The following is a 17,694-nucleotide window of genomic DNA, read 5'->3' as shown; positions in this document are numbered from 1 at the left end:
AAGCCTTTACATTAAAGGTTGGATAGGCTTGAGGGTAGTGCTAATGAGAAGAGACGAGGTAGTAGATTTGGTGGGGATAAAGCATTGCATTTGGATCGTGATGATAGGAGGTGTAAATCGAGTGGTAGGCATGGGAGTGACTCGTGGAAGGAGTTTTTGACATCCGCACGAAGGTCGAGTGAAGAGAAGAAGGTCATGACTAGACCGAAGATGCTTTTGAAGCATGGGTATCAAGGTACATCTAAAATTTCAAATGTTAGTACTTATGATATTCAATGTATTTGGTGTCTAGAGTTTGGACATGATATTAGCCAATTTACAAAGGAGGAGATGAATGTACTGGAGTCTAGAGTTGAATGTGAATCTAAGAATGCAGTCGAGTGTGGAGTTGACGTGAGCATTGTTGTTGAACCTAAAGTGGAGGTTGAGAGAATTGAGGAGGTTGGTACTCCACTGATTTCTGACTTGAGCATAGAGTGTTGTGCTGTGGAGGGTGAATTCTTAGATGGTGGATTTGCTTCTAATGTGTGTGCTATGGAGGAGAAAGAAGAAAGTAGTAATAATTTGATGCACGCATGTTATGATTCATCATGTACCTTTCTTGATCAACCTATTTCAATTGTAAATACTGATGATCAACTGCAATTTAATTGTGAGAGTGAAAGAAAATTTAAATTGGCCGAAAGAATGAGTGATCAAAAGAGTGAGATGGCCATAGAAAGAAAAGAAAAAGAAAAAGAGGCCAAAGAAAAAGAAAAAGAAAAGAAAAATAATTTTAAGGCCCAAAAGAGTGAAAAGAGTGAGGATGAGAGTTGTTTACTTTTGTATAAACCCCTTAAAGTACCTTTGTACAAAGTGGTTTATTATTCTTGTGATGATATAGCCGGTTCAATCCCGAGCATTGTTATTTCTCATTTGCAGGGTTATGATGAAGTTGTGATGAGGAGACGAGCAAATGTGGAAGGAGTAAAAATGCAATGGGATGATCCATTTGGCGTTGAGAGCAATCACCGTGAGGTAAGCATAGTTGCCAACGCAACAAGCATGAGGTATGATTTTAGTCCTTATCTTAGTTCATTGTTGTGTTGTGCTCAAGAATTTGGGGTGAGTGTTGAAAGTGTGATGTCCAAATGGTCTAACGATGAGATGACGATTTTGTCAGGGAGTCACAGCGTTGAGGATGGTGATATAATGCATGAATTAAATTCAAATGTTAGTTATTTTGAGTGTTCAAAGATTGTCAAATTGATGAGCTTTTGGCATGTCAATGACTTGAGGGCATTAGAATTAAATTCTTGTGTTGTGTTAAATGATTACATGGATAGTACATCTGATGTGTTCTATGTGCATGATTCATATTTGTTTGATGATGGCGTTGAAAAGAGCATGAATGAATATCAGAATTTTTATGTGCATAATGAGTACAATTTTAAGGAGAATAAATTCTTCATTCTATATTCATTGCATGAGTTACGTACTAGTGATGCATATAGTGGTGTTTTTATCTTTGATAACATGCATGATTATATGTGTTGGTTGCATATGAAGAGATATGTTGAGTGGAATTGTGAAACATGCATTGCATATAAGAGATTGACATTTTGGCTAGATTCTTATATCGTGCATGAACTATGTCTTATTCCTAGTGAGCTAAGGTCGTACACGTGTACGGATATCATTTGTGTGTTAACTAGGCCTAAGAAGGGGAGGAATTTAATTTTTATAATGCTTAATGATATATTCTCCTTATCAATTCATGTCACTTATTATTTGATGATTGGTGTAATTAATGATTACATGGAGAGGGCAGCCATGGAGCTGGGATTCCAAACAGTGATGGGGCACGCAATGGATGGCACCTACAAACTTGAGTTTAAAGGTAAGCATATTAGTCATACAATTCTTGTTATTACTAACTTGCTTCGTTTTTGTGTAGGTATCAAAGATTTGAGGACAAATCCTTTTCAAGAAGGGGAGGATGATGCGATCATGGTAGCGTTGCAGGGACTTATGATCAATCAAGGAGGGCTCACGGGCAAGGAGCAAAGTGCCGAAAGGTTCGTGATGCATGAGAGTGAGTTCGGAAGCCAAAGGATTATCATTCAAGCATTGTTAGATCAGACCGAGGCTACACGGACCTGCACACGGGGTCCGTGTCCTATACACTTGAGGAAGAGAAATCCCGAGCCTACACGGACCCTGATCCGGACCCATACACGGGGTCCGTGTCTTTTGTTTGCTGGAGAATATTTTGGCCGAGTGTACACGGACCCTCATCCGGAGGCCTACACGGGGTCCGTGTCCTTTAGTTTTAGGCGAGAATATTTGTTCCTAAATTAGAGTTTAAATTATTTTGGTAACTAGATTTGATATCTTTGAGATTTGTGAACAATATATACTCGAAAATCTATCATTGTAAACTTTTGAGTCATTAATTGAGTTTTATATAAAACTTTCTTTGAGAATTCTCTCAAAAACAAGCTTAAGTTTCGTTATAACTTTTGCGTCGTATCAAATCAAACTTATCAAAAGATTTATCTTTTGTGGCGTTTGTCAATCGAATATCACGAGGGTTGCCAAGGACGGGTTCTTTGGAGGTTCTCTTGAACGAGATTGTTTCTATCTTCGATTAATTGTTGCTAGACCGCGTGATCTAAAGGCGATTATAACACCTATCAATTACTTGTTTCAAAGATCAGGACAAATCAAAGATCTCGTGGGCGGGATCGCGTCACCTTGCCTCAACTCATACTACTCGCTGTGCACCAAAGATCAAGAAAAAAGACCAGTAACAGAAATTTAGATGATTAACCATATAATTCCTGAAGCATTTATTAAAACCAATAAAATTAAAAAGCATCCGCTTCCACAAATCAAATGCAAGCCAAACAAAAGTGACATAATGCATAAAATTCCAACTTAAAAGAAAAATAGTTTTTATTACATTTTCTAAAAAATTGGCCGACACAAAAAAACCCAAAAGATCATAACAATATGCAACTGCAGACAAAATAATAATAAGCCACTGATGTTCAGAGGGATTGACCTCCCACAATATCAAGCGAGGTAACTTTTGATTCATGACCAGACAAAGTCTTTACGAGGTTGAAATCTCTCGAGGACCGACCAGACCTAAAATGAAATGCTATGATAAGTTTCACGGATACAAACAAAAGAGGGGGGAAAGCCTAGCTGATGTATTATAAAACCTTTCCAGAAGTCATAGTTTATAATATGTATATGCCTTAGCAGTTATGTCATATGAAGCAGTAACTAAAAAGTATCCCTCATGAGGTTCAAATTTGATTTGAGAAATAAGGTTAGAATGAGCAGGTATATTGTACGAAGATTTCCTTTTCCTCAGATCCCATATTCGGCATGTGTTATCTTCCCCACCGGTTGCTAAATGATAACCGTTGGGGTAAAAACTGACACCAAGCACTTGAAACCAAGAATGAAAAAATGATTTATCATAAAAAACTAAGCCAAAGGAGCAAAAGAGAGGCAAAGAACAAATAATCTCAAAAAACCCACGAGCCTTACTGGCTTGACGTGGCCTTCCAGAGCAGAGCAAGAATACTCCTGTAACGATCATAGACCATTAGGCTGAACCAACATGAGCCTTAGCCTAGGTCGTTAGGATGGTCCAGCATGGGCCTCGGCCCATGCCTATACACCGTCAATCATAGAATATCCCACCCCTGAAAGTGATTTTTTCGCCTTCCCCAACACTTGAATTCAGGACCTCCAGACTTAAGTACCTAAATTCCTAAAGTGTTGGTATCAACACTTTAGGAAATCCCGTCAAAAGCAGGGATCATTGTCGAAAAAATTAATTAAATGAGCGAGGGATAGGTGAACCAAGATTCCAAACAAATTCATTTATCATTGAATCCTTAGTTAATCATTTTAGTTTATCAACTTCATCATTTAATCTTTGAATTATTTGGTAATTTTTTATTTCATCATTCTAGTAGTAAGTAATCAATCAAATCATCATTGCTAAAAGTTTAATAAGTGGAAATAGTAATCGTGAAATACGGTCTCTGGAGAAACGATACTCGTGCTCTTGTATACTATATTATTACTTGACATCGTGCACTTGTGATTATATCGAGCTTTAATTTTATTGATGTTTTACCGATTATTATATAGTGTAAGTTTTGCTCGATCATTTCAACCTCTTTGGGATGGTTACTGCCGTGACTTGCCTTAATAGATTTGATCATTTGACTAAAAAATCTAACTTCTAACTATTCAAACGGTGTGAATTCTAAATTCGATCGTTAATTACAATATCTTAGACTAATATGCACCAAAATAATGGAATATGACGTAAATGACGATAAAATTTAAGAAATAAACTTTTAACATGATTTTCTCTCTACAAGAATATGTAGGAATTCGAAAACATAAAATATAAAAACGTTGATGACAATAAATGATGAAAACTGTAACGAGAAGCCTAGAAAATAAGAAAACTTGAAATATGAAAATATGCCGATTTGCTGGTGGATCAATTTGTTGAGTGATGAGTTTAGTTGTTTTTCTCTAGACTATCGGACGAATCTCATGCTCCCTTGTTAGAGCACCCACAACACCCACCAACTCATCAAAAAGCCTGGGGTCCACTGTCACATACTCATTATAACAACATATCTCTTTTACCCACATTTCTATTAACATTATAACTCATTATTCATGGGTCTCACAGTCCACTCATTCATCTTTAAATTTTTTCATATTAAAGAAATATGTTTTAAATATTTTACATTATTTAAATCATTAATTTAATTTTTAAAATAATCTAACTTCGTAATAAAATAATTTTATTAATTTTAAAAAATAATATTAATGTTTTTTAAAATATATTTATTAAACAATGTTTTGCTAATATTCGGCTGGAAGCGTTGATATGGACCTCGAGGCGCACAATTCGAATGATTCATAGAATTTCCAAAACCTTAGAAATTTTGAAGATTTTGGGAAGGAAACACCATATTTGGAAATGGATGTGGGTATTGATAATTTGGTGGAATTTGTGGATTTTGGGAAGATGGATATTCTTGCGAGTTGTTTGTAGAATTAAAGAAATTTGTAAAAAATGCCTTATTATTTTCATTTTTCGGATAGAAAATAAGATTTTTGGAACTTAAAAAAAAATAGATGGGAGAATATTAGAGAGTATAATTGGATATTGTAGTGAGTTGGAATGAAAATTTTTGTACAAATTTGTGGGTATTTATAGAAAACATTTAAAACTAGCCGTTAACTAACCGTTACAAATAATTGAAAAAAAAATTAAAAACAAAAAAATCCTACCGTTAAGAAAAAAAAAATTTTTTTTAAAAATTATTTTAAATACGTGTGGGATCCGCGTGGAAAATAAAAAATTATTTCAAAACAAGAGATGTCCGCGTGGCAGCGACGGTTTTTCAAAAAACCATCGCAAATTTACAACGGATTTTTCAAAAACCGTCGCTAACTGTCCAATTTAAAAAAAAAAATAAACTGACAGAGGGACGTTCACACTAACGCTCACTCACAATGGAGAGGAAAAACCGTCGCAAATTTACAACGGATTTTTCAAAAACCGTCGCTAACTGTCCAATTTAAAAAAAAAATAAACTGACAGAGGGGCGTTCACATTAACGCCCACTCACAATGGAGAGGAGGTGTTAAATGAGTGTTATAACACTCATTTTAACACCCTATTGTAGGTGCCCTTATTCCATCATCTCTCACTATCTTTCCACTAATTGCACGTTGTTGATTTATTCAAATATTTTTGAATTCCTTGTCAGCTCTTAATCTCATTTGTCCGTTCAATTATATTTTCTTGGGCTTGACTTATTTTGGGTTTGTCCAAATTGAACCCAAACAATAGTCTTTACATTTTTTTTATAGTTTAAAGAAATGGAATGGGTTCGAGTCGCTGGTTGAATTCTTCTGTTGGTTTGTATGAGGATAAAAATTTTGTGACACGAACGAAACAAATAAGGGCCGTATAACCGAATGAAAACTGAGATTGAGCAGAAAGGAAAAGTTGAGAGAAGACTTCAATGGCGGTAACCCCTCTCTCTCCCCCTCTCACAGCTTCATCATCTTGTTGTGCTGTATTTACCCGCCATTTGCCGCTGCCTTTGCCGAGAAAGACCGCATTTTTATCATCGCCATCTTCTTCGTTAGTATTGGGTGGTTCAAGATTAGCTGGCTTGATATTCAAGAAAAGAACTTTGAGCGGTGATGTGGGGTTTGGAGGGGTTAAATGTATGACTTCTGCTGCACCTTCGGTTCTTCCAAAGGCCTTATTGTTCGATTGTGATGGTGTTTTAGTTGACACTGAAAAAGATGGCCATCGCCTTTCTTTCAATGAGACTTTCGCTGAGGTAAATAAATTTTCTTTTTTTTGTTTTCTTTTAATTCTCTTGGTTTTTCTATCTTTTTCTTTTCTTTATGGAAACAATTCATGTTGCCATAGGGTGAATTGGATGATCATTAGAGCGTTGTCTTGTGTTTTGAGTAAATTGCGTCATTTTTCTTTGTTCTGATTTTATGGGTTTGAGACATAATCTTCAGTGGTTTGATTGAGCAGAAGCAATTGGGAGTGACTTGGGATGTTGATTTGTATGGTGAATTGCTCAAAATCGGTGGCGGCAAGGAAAGGTACATTCAGTATTTTATGATATTACTTGATACTGTTTGAGATTTTCTTTTTTTTTTTTTTAATTGTCATCTAAACTTACTTAATCTAACCATTAGTTTCAAGATGCATGTCTGCAGAAAGTGGCATAATTCTTGGCGATGAAGACTAAGAGTGTATTTTGATGGAGAAGTTGTTTCAAAAAATTAGTATGGTCGGACTTTTCTTTCAAAAATGTGTGAAAACTAAAAGCTAGAAAACGTGGCTTGCAAAACTTCAATTTCAGCTTCTTGTACAAAATATTACTTCCTCTTTTTGCACTACTAAATTCTATCAATCGTTATTATTCTTTGGACTTCAGGATGACAGCTTACTTTAACAAGGTAGGCTGGCCAGACAACGCACCAAAGATTGAAGAAGAAAGAAAGCAATTTCTTGCATCGCTTCACAAACGGAAGACGGAACTATTCATGGCGCTTATTGAGAAAAAGTTGCTGCCTCTTAGGCCTGGTGTAGCGAAGTAAGTTGCTGTTTTATCCTTTTGCGTCAGTTTGTAGTGAGGACAATGAAACATTAGAGTGAACATTTTCTTCAAGTGCACGTAATGTTGTAATGTTCTGCAAAAAAATAAAGCATTTTACTCTGCAACCTCAAACTTACCTTTCTTTGTGTGTTTTGACCAATCTTGCGTCTTAGTAGTTAGTGCTTTTCTTCCTCTAGAATACTAATTTAAGGATCATATTCATCTGTAAGAGTTTTTTTGTGACTTCAATGCCTTGAATTCAAATAAGGATTGTTTGAATGTAAGTGGTCTAGTTTTTGGATATCCATTCCGCATTTAACAAACTCAGTTATTGTCTTCCATGACGTAATTTTCTTCTCTGGACTTCCCAATCTTCATGACTGATATTCTTATGTTTATTTCTTATCACTTGTCTGTTCTGATGGTTTTTGTTAGATTCATTATGCAGTTCTTCTTCTGCATATATTCTTCAAATTCCAAACAATTCACAATCAAAATATCTTTTGAAGATCACTGAACTAAATTTGGCAGGTTGCTGGATCAGGCTTTGGGGAATGGAGTCAAAGTTGCTGTATGCAGCACTTCAAATGAGAAGGCGGTATGCACCATCAGGTTCTCAAGTTTTCTGCTGTATTCATGCCATCATTCTCATGGCTTATCCCCTATCGCATTGTTCTTTCATGAACCGTGATACACTTTGAAACAACGTATCATAACCATGAAAAGCTTTGAACCAACAATCACAGTTGACCATCTCTTGATTGGCACATAAAATCATTAAAGGTTTTGTTCCGTCCCCCCATCATATAGTCTGTTTTCAATCTCCTCCCTGTTTAAACAGTTATATGTTGGGGTGAATTTCAGGTATCTGCTGTAGTTTCATTCTTGTTAGGACCTGAGCGAGCCGAAAAAATCCAGATATTTGCTGGAGATGTGGTTCCTCGAAAAAAACCTGATCCAGTAAGCTTCCTAATACTAGTCTTCATATAGGTTGAGGTTGCTGAAAATATTGACTGACAATCTTGTTAATGTTGTTTTTCAATTAATTCCAAGCAACATAATTTTAATGTTATCATGCAAGTTATCAACAATTTTAACTTTGTTGCCATAATCCGTTGAAGTTTCACTGAAACGCTTCATGGGCAGGCAATTTATCTGCTAGCGGCAGAAACACTGGGCATCGAGCCCTCAAGGTAGCACCCTTACATAAAGAGAATAACTTTTTGTTATTGGAATTACTAGAGGCTAGAGCACTTGTAAATATTTGCTATGGCTGTACTAAGCAATAAATTTTTGGCATTTTATTGATGAATTTTAAACTGTTCCGAATGGCATTCATTTCCTTGTTTGTTCCAGTTGCGTTGTTGTGGAAGACAGTGCCATTGGCCTTGCGGCTGCCAAAGCTGCAGGAATGAAGTGTATCGTAACAAAGAGTGGGTATGTTATATCTTTTATTACATCTCTTGAAAAAAATTCGCTTTCAAAGGCGTACTAAATGTGCTTCAAAGTTGATAAAACTTGATAATTCAAAGTTTACTCATAATATCTTCAAGAAATACGAGTTTGGCCCTTAACACATAGATTTTCGATCTTTGTGGACGACAGGTACACAGGCGATGAGGATTTCTCGAATGCGGATGCAGTTTTTGACTGCATCGGGGATTCTCCGGAAGAAGGATTCGACTTGGCATTTTGTGGAGGCCTCCTTCAGAAATAGTATGTCAACTGACCACCAGGTCTATCATGTATATTTTCTTTATGCAGTTGTATCATTCAAATCCTTCATTTGCTTGTTGTTTTGGGAAGAAAAACTCTTTCCCATTAATTAAAGCAAATAAAACCTTTACTCTTCTAAATAATATTTTATAATCATTTTTTTCTACTAAAAATTAAAAATAAAGGTAGGAAAAAAGATATATAGCACATCCTCCGGCCTTACCCAATGGTTCAGTAATTGCATTCATGTTTCGACTAGTATACTTATTTATTACTATATATTAAACTGGATGCACACGTGTTAACCGATTTTATTCCTGATTGTGACACAAACGTGAAATTACATATGCATAATTCTTTGTCAAAAAATGCATAATTCTTTAATCCTTATTTGGTCAAGTTTTAAAAAAATTCATTATCTTGTTAGATTTTTGTAATCATCAAATTCGTAACTCTTATGATTTAGTTTTTGTCGAGAGTTTTTTAAATATATTTTTTCTTAATTTGAGAGCGTATATCCAAATTTTATTATTTAATTGCAATATTATATAAATATGTATTCAAATAATTTTATATTAGAAGGATAATATCGAATTTTAAAAAAAGAGATCATATTTGATCATAAGACAATTAGCATACTTCAAAAACCTAAAATATTTTCTTTGCACGTTGAACATACTAATATATTATGCATGTCTGTCGAAAGAAAAAATTTTAAAATTTTTCTTTCCAGAATGTTTGGCGCTCGGGCAGTAAAATCTCACGCCCGAGCGTCGCCCTGCGCGAACATTTTTGAAAACCAACACAATTTGAGCAGTCACACGATAATGATCATAACTTACTCGTTTCTTGTCCAAAAATTACGAATTTACTGTCAAATCAAAGGTATCTAAGAATACTACGTTTTATATGTTGAAAGTTTTTCAACAAAATAAACCGAAATTCACAGTAATCAAAATGTCAGCAAACTCGGTTTTTGAGATCTAAAAATCGTTTTAAACATCACAGTTTGAGCAGTCACACGAAAATGATCATAACTCACTCATTTTTTGTCCAAAAATTACGAATTTACTGTAAAATCGAAGGTATCAAAAAGTACTACGTTTTATACGTTGAAAGTGTTTTCAAAAAGTCAACCGAAAATTCACAGTACTCGAAATGACAGCAACATCCGGTTTTGAGATCTAAAAATCGTTTCAAATTCAACCCAACCAATTTTGCTCAAACTCTTGCACATCATACATGAATTTTTACAATCGATGCAAAAATGAAAGAATATACATGCATTTGATATTTAAAACTCTTGAAACGACGATACCGAAGCAGGAAGGATGCGAGGGTTGATCCGGGATGACTTGTGGCACGTTTTCTTGAAGAAAAATGGGCGAGAGATTGCTGGAAAATTGTAGGGGAAGAGAAAGGGTTGTGGCTGCTGAAAGAACATCTTGAACCCTAGCTATCACCTTAAACAAATGAAGGCAATGTGTGTGTGAATTGTGTGTGCTGATGGTGTGTGTAAAAACATGTAAGTGTTTGTAACGTGTGTGATTAATTAGGGGTAATTAGGGGCTAATTAGCTTAATTAAATAAATAATAAGCAATTAAATGATAATAAAAATACCAATTCTCCACTAAATTACTAGCATCCCTAAATTTGAAATAAAATGCTCATGTGTTAAACTTTAAAAGTTTAAAAATCTTAAAATCACCTAATAAATTAAATTAGGTTTTAAAAATACTAAAAACTTAATAAATCAATTAAAATGACATCTTCTTGACTTGAAATAAAACACCACATTTTACAAATCGCCCAAGTCATCGTCGGTCTCTTTTCCTCGATTCCGCATCGAATAATCGCCTGAAACATGAAATTCAAGAAAACATTTTAACGTGCATCACATAAACATAAATAATTTAAAATAATGCAATTTCATAAATCATGTATCGCTAAAATCATTTTAAAATTAAATAAATAATTTAACCATTTAAATAAATACATGAGTTTTACGTGTACTGATTTTGGGCTCTACAATTCCTCTCCCACTTAAATAAATTTCGTCCTCGAAATTAAGTCTTACCAAACAGTTCCGGGTAGCGATTCCTCATGTCTTCTTCGGCCTCCCAAGTGACCTCCTCCACTGATTGATTCAGCCACCGGACTTTGACCAACTTGGTCACTTTGTTCCGGAGTCTCCGCTCCTGTCTGCCTCGGATTTGGACAGGTCTTTCCACATACGACAGATCTGGAGCCAACTGCAACGGCTCAAAACTCAAGACATGCGAAGGATTTGCGATATACTCCTCAGCATCGAGACATTGAATACGTTGTGTACTCCGGCCTGATTCGGCGGTAGAGCTACACGATAAGCAAGTGTCCCAACCCTGTCAACAATTTTGAATGGCCCAATAAATCTCGGACTCAATTTGCCTCTCTTCCCAAATCTCATAACACACTTCATAGGTGCTATATTCACGAATACGTGATATACGGCAAACTCAAGATCCCTTTTTCTCTTGTCTGCATAACTCTTTTGACGACTCTGAGCGGTCTTCATCCTGTCTAGGATCTTGACCACCACATTTACAGTCTGCTGAACGATCTCTGGACCAAGTTCTGATCTCTCACCGACTTCATCCCAATGAATCGGCGATTTGCACTTCCTCCCATACAATGCCTCGTAGGGAGCCATACCTATAGATGATTGAAAACTGTTGTTGTAGGTAAACTCCACTAGAGGTAGCTTCGATTCCCAATTCACATGGAAAACAATCACACAAGCTCGCAGCAAATCTTCCAATATATGAATCACTCTATCAGACTGGCCATCTGTCTGAGGGTGAAATGCCGTACTGAATAGCAACTTCGTTCTCATGGCTGCATGTAAACTCTTCCAGAAGGACGATGTGAATCTCGGGTCCCTGTCGGAAACGATAGAAAAACTTGGATCCCGTGCAGTCGGACTATCTCCCTGATAAAGTCTTCTTCACCGATAAGAAGTGTGATGACTTAGTAAGTCGATCCACTATGATCCAAATGGCATTAGATCCTCTGACTGACCTCGGCAAACCAACAACAAAATCACTGGTGATATTCTCTCGTTTCCACTCAGGGATATGGAGCGGCTTAAGCATACCTGCAGGCCTCTGATGCTCTGCTTTCACTTGTTGACAAGTGAGACATTCAGATACAAATCGACGGATGTATCGCTTCATACTTGGCCACCAATACAGCATCTGCAAATCCTTGTACATCTTGGTACCCCCTGGATGAACGGAATACGGAGATGCATGTGCCTTTGTCAGAATATCCTCTCTGATCAAATCAACACTAAGCACACACATCCTTCCTCTGTACTTCACAATACCATCGGATACCGTGTAGAGTACACTGCCCTTGGCCTCATCCTTTAGTCTCCATTTCTGTAATTGCTCATCCGAAGGCTGACCTCTACGGTTTCGGTCTAGCCAAGAAGACTGGACTGTTAGATTAGACAGCTTAGGAGCTCTGCTCTAAGGATAAACTTCCAGGCCAACCTCTGAATCTCTGACTTAAGAGATCTCTGCGCTGGCAGCTATGCTACGATTGAAATATTTCTGCTCAAAGCATCTGCCACAACATTAGCTTTCCCAGGATGGTAGCTAATTTCACAATCGTAGTCTTTTACTAACTCCAACCACCGTCTTTGTCTCATGTTAAGTTCTTTCTGTGTGAAGAAATACTTGAGACTTTTGTGGTCAGTGAATATATGGCATTTCTCGTCGTACAAATAATGTCTCCAAATCTTTAACGCAAATACAACGTCAGCTAACTTGAGATCATGAGTCGGGTAGTTATTCTCATGCACTTTCATCTGACCGTGCTGCATCAATACTGCGCCTAAAACGAGCTTAGAAGCGTCAGTGTATAACACAAAATTATCTTGCCCTGATGGCATGGCTAAAACTGGCGTTGTGATAAGAGCTTGCTTCAAAGTATCGAAGCTCCTCTGACACTCTTCACTCCGTACAAATTTAGTATTCTTCTTAGTCAATGAAGTGAGTGACACTGCAATCGAGGAAAACCCCTTAATATATTTCCTGTAGTACCTTGCCAAGCCTAGGAAGCTACGGATCTCTGATGCGTTCTTCGGCTCAACCCAATCTTGAATTGCTGCCACTTTAGTTGGATCCACCTCAATGCCACTGCTAGATATTATATGACCCAAAAATGCTACTTTCTCCAACCAGAATTCACACTTACTGAATTTTGCAAACAACTTGTAACTATGAAAGACCTGCAAAGCTGTACCCAAATGCTGATTGTGCTCCTCTAGCCCTTCGAGTAGATAAGAATGTCGTCAATGAACACTATGACGAACTGATCTAGGTAGGGCTGAAATACTTGATTCATCAAGTTCATAAAAATCGCTGGAATATTCGTCAGTACAAACTGCATCACTAAGAACTCGTAATGCCCGTATCTGGTTCTGAAGGATGTCTTATGAACATCTGCATCCTTTACCTTCAGCTGATGATACCCTGATCGTAGATTTATCTTAGAGAACACTGTAGCTCACTGCAACTGATCGAACAAGTCCTCGATCCTTGGTAGTTGGTATTTATTCTTGATCGTTACCTTGTTCAGTTCTCGGTAATCGATACACAATCTCATGCTCCATTCTTTCTTCTTTAAAAAGAGCACTGGTGCGCCCCATGGTGAAAAACTAGGGCGGATGAATTCTTTATCTAGTAGCTCTTGAATTTGCTGTTTGAGCTCTAACATCTCAGCTTGAGCTAAACGGTACGGTGTCTTCGAGATTGCCATGGTGCCTGGCACAAGTTCGATGGCAAACTCCACCTCTCTCTCTGGTGGATGGCATGTGACGTCAAAGGTCAGGAAAATCTCTGACTATTGGTACATCAGATATCGACGGATTGGGAACGTCAGGTGTTGAAATAATGCTGGCCGAGAAAGCCTGACACCCCTTATAAATAAGTCTCCGAGCCTGCATGCAAGAGATCATGCGAGGAAAGTTCCTCCATCTATCCGGCTCAAAGAGAAATTGCTCCATGCCCTGCAGTCTTACCAGCAATAACCTTTTCTGAAAGTCAATCATAACTCTGTTCTTCGTCAGCCAGTCCATTCCCAAGATAATATCAAATTCTAGCATCGACAACACAATCAGATCGGCATACACTAGGTGGCCCTGCAGTTCAAGATCAATGTCTCTGACCATGCTAGAAGCTGCTAACTCTTCCCCTGACGGGATGTCACTGAGTAGCTCACGTCGAGTCCAATAGACTTGATGTTCAGATGATTATCAAATGTCTCCGAAATAAAAGAGTGTGTGGCCCCGGAATCTATCAAGGCCTTTGTGGTGACTCTCTTTATGAAGATATTTCCAGTCAACAGGGTCGTGTCTGGGTTCGGCTCCTCTGCCTGCATGGCGAACACTCTCCCCTGGGTCGGCTGCCTCCACTGCGGGCAGTCCTTCAGCATATGATCGGTGGCTCCACACTTGAAGCATTTGTCTCATCCCCATAAACATTGTCCCTCATGCTGGCGGTGGCATGAGGGCACACCAGTTACTCACCAGGCCTTTGAGGAGCCTTCTGCTGAGGAATAGGAGCCTTGCCTTTCGGCGGTCCCTGAAATGCCCTCTTCCCCTGCTGTCCTTAGAAAGGCCTCTTAAACTGAGGCTCAGCTGCTGAGGTGCCTGATAGGGCCTCTTTCCCTGCCTGTCATTCTCAATGTCCCTCTGGTCCTGCTCTCCAGCCAGGGCTCTCGACACGGCAACAACAAAAGTAGTAGGACCAGCAACTCTCACATCACGACAGAAGATCAGCCGTAACCCATCAATAAAATGCCTCAACTTCTCCCGGATATCATTCGCAATCAGGGGTACAAAGTGACAACCCCTCTCAAACTTCATGATAAACTCTGCCATGCTACTGTCCCCCTGTCGCAACGTCATGAACTCCCTGGTCAGGTGGGACCGTACTTCCTCAGTGAAGTACTTGGAGTAGAAGACATCCTTAAAATCATCCCAAGTCAGTGTTTGCAAGTTAACTGACACTGATGCGCTCTCCCACCACAGTCTGGCGTCTCCTGTCAGCAGAAAAGTGGCACACCTGACCCTGTCTGCATCCTGCAGCTCCATGAACGCAAAGATTACCTCGATGGACTTAATCCATCCCTCCGCTATCATTGGGTCAGTAGTCCCCGAGAACTCCTTCGGATTCATTCTCCTCAACCTCTCATAAACGGCCTCTGGTCTGGGCCTCGTCCCTGTATCCAGTGCAGAATTTTTCCCCACAAACTGTGCGAAGAACTGAGTCATCCGTGCAAGCATCTGAGCCAACATATCTGGGGTGGACGAGGAGGAGTGACCCTCTCCCCATCCTGAGCCTCTCTTTCGCATCCCTTGTTCCACGGGCAACCATACATCTAGGAGGCATACTGTTCCAATACTTACCCAACACCTAAACCCATAATGCATAAACATAATATCTATATCGTAAGATGCACGTAATTCGAGCTTAAAACATGTACATGCTGAAATCATGACTTGATGCTTACTACATGAAAGAATTTAAAACTTCAAAACTTACAGACTTGAGGTGTGACTTCGTGAGCTTCTTGCAATTGGCAGTAGGCATAACCCTTTACAAGAACACCGCTCTGATACCAACTGTAACGTACCGTATTTTGAACATACTTAAAATTTGCAGAAAAATAAAATTTTCTTAAATAAATAATAATCTTTCAAATTGTGATAAAAATAATATGCTCGTCTAAAATATTTGAAATAAAAAAACTACAAACAAAGTTTGCAAAAGCATTTGTTTAAACATTGTAAAGTAATCCCGTTAAAATCAGAGTATTTGATACGTGCATAAGATTTATTAAAACATAAACGGTCCTCGGGTTTAGCCTCCACGCAGTCCGAGCCAACTCACTAATCCCCACCTCTCGTCTCCTCGTACTCGTCCTCACCTGCATTGATCAAGTCTAGTGAGTCTAAAGACACAACATGTATAAACTGATAATAACAAGTAATACATAATAAAACCACATGCATTTTAAAGTAGACCATACATACTTAAACTTGAACGTACATACATAAACATAGACGTGCCATCGTTTCATAAAACTTTTCATAAACGTACTTGCATCATACATACTTGAGCATACATAAACATCATCATTTTGCGTAGAGATATGTTGCGACTTTGATTGTTGCACTCCCAAGAGCAGGTTGTCCACAAGTAGTATAATTCGGTGAGTCCGAATATCGTATCCACATGGAAGCTAAGGTAATTACAAGTCCACTACAATGTCTTTTTATTTATTTTTTCTTTTAGTTGTTTGAATCTTTAATTGGTAACTTTTAATTGTTCAAATTTTAATTTAAGTAGTTGAGATTAAAGGATCCACTCTTGGTATTTTAATAAAGTTAACATTAACGAACATTATTGAAATCCACTTAATAAAATGGTTCCAATATATTAAATAATCATATTTATATTATGTTATATAGTATTATCTTATAAGTATATAATATATACCAAAACTTATAAATGTTGTCAAGTATTTATTGTGCTATATATATATTTGTAAACACTAAATCAAGTTTCCCACTTTAAATGGTTGGTAAAACCAAACTAACATTTAAATGGTATCAAGAAATTAATATTATGATATATTTATATATAGTAAATCAAGGTTCCCACTTTAAATGGTTGGTAAAACCAGACAAACATTTAAATGGTTCCAATAATTTAATATTATAATATATTCATATATAATAAATCAAGGCATCCACTTTAAATGGTTGGTAATACAAAACTAACATTTAAATGGTTACAAGAATTTAGTGTAACATATAGGAACAATAAATCAAAACTCCCACTTATAAGTAGGGTATAAAAATGCTTAAAGAAATAACTATAACATAAACAATAAATAATGATTAAATAATATCAAACATAGATTCTTACCTTTTAGTGACCTTATTATCATGTCAAGAGTTTCACCTTTTCATCTCAACTTTAGGAAGTTAGCTATTCATTATTCAAAGTGTAAAACTTTGAATATGAAATTAACATGCTAATTATATTTAAATGAAGAAATAAAGGAAAAATATAGAGAGAAATATTATGAACTCAAAGGTTTGTTCATAGAATGAGGGATATCCCAATACATTACAATGCACCCCTATTTATAGCCAAATTTGGGGAGACAACCACAAATAAAATATTATTTTTTTACACATAAGTCTTCATTGGTGTTCCAAGATATTATATTATATTACACATCACTTTTGAAAATCTTCTTCTACAAATTTGCTTCTTCACATAAAAAAAACATGTGGATAATTGAGTTGTCTAGTTGTGGTATTTTTTTCAAACCATTTGACCAAGTAATTTGAGAGATATGGTCAAAATATTAGAGCATGGTAAAACTGTCACTCCTTTGGTAACTTTATTTGTTGCTTAATTTGATCCCAATTGTGAGAGGATTTTTATCTCATGCTTGCCACCAATATTGTAGATATTAACATCAACTTTCTACAGGTCCAAGAATCATCTTAATTCCATTTGCAACGCCATGTTTATTCTTGTTTTATCGAACCTGTAAAAAATAATGTAAACTTATAATTACACAACAACTTATATTTTATACAATTTATTATAAAACATATAATATTTAAACATTTAATAAAACAAAAACTATATATTTATATTATAAAACATTTAATTAATGTACAATTTTTATGTTTATCACACCTCCCAACCAGCTTATTGCTAGTCCCTAGCAATTTAAGCGTTA

The 17,694-nt window shown here is 36.9% G+C and overlaps 1 protein-coding gene across 1 annotated transcript; it reads left to right on the top strand.

Moving 5' to 3' along the window:
• Nucleotides 1-5,954: 5,954 nt before the first annotated feature.
• LOC142531737 (CBBY-like protein) lies at nt 5,955-9,038 on the top strand. Its single transcript, XM_075637960.1, has 8 exons — nt 5,955-6,389; nt 6,596-6,666; nt 7,005-7,163; nt 7,698-7,764; nt 8,031-8,126; nt 8,313-8,359; nt 8,523-8,603; nt 8,772-9,038. Exons 1-8 carry the CDS (start codon nt 6,063-6,065, stop codon nt 8,881-8,883), a joined length of 960 nt encoding a protein of 319 aa, XP_075494075.1. The 5' UTR covers nt 5,955-6,062; the 3' UTR covers nt 8,884-9,038.
• Nucleotides 9,039-17,694: the final 8,656 nt, after the last annotated feature.

The sequence above is a fragment of the Primulina tabacum genome, chromosome 17 (assembly GCF_025594145.1).
Source record: "Primulina tabacum isolate GXHZ01 chromosome 17, ASM2559414v2, whole genome shotgun sequence".
NCBI classification, from domain to species: domain Eukaryota; kingdom Viridiplantae; phylum Streptophyta; class Magnoliopsida; order Lamiales; family Gesneriaceae; genus Primulina; species Primulina tabacum.
This window is presented reverse-complemented; position numbering and strand designations above follow the sequence as displayed.

Bases quoted from the DNA above. Each gene is read 5' to 3' on its own strand.
- LOC142531737 (XM_075637960.1), top strand. From the start codon at position 6,063: ATGGCGGTAACCCCTCTCTCTCCCCCTCTCACAGCTTCATCATCTTGT. The intron at 6,667-7,004 runs GTACATTCAGTA...TTTGGACTTCAG, and splicing joins ATCGGTGGCGGCAAGGAAAG to GATGACAGCTTACTTTAACA. The intron at 8,604-8,771 runs GTATGTTATATC...TGTGGACGACAG, and splicing joins TGTATCGTAACAAAGAGTGG to GTACACAGGCGATGAGGATT.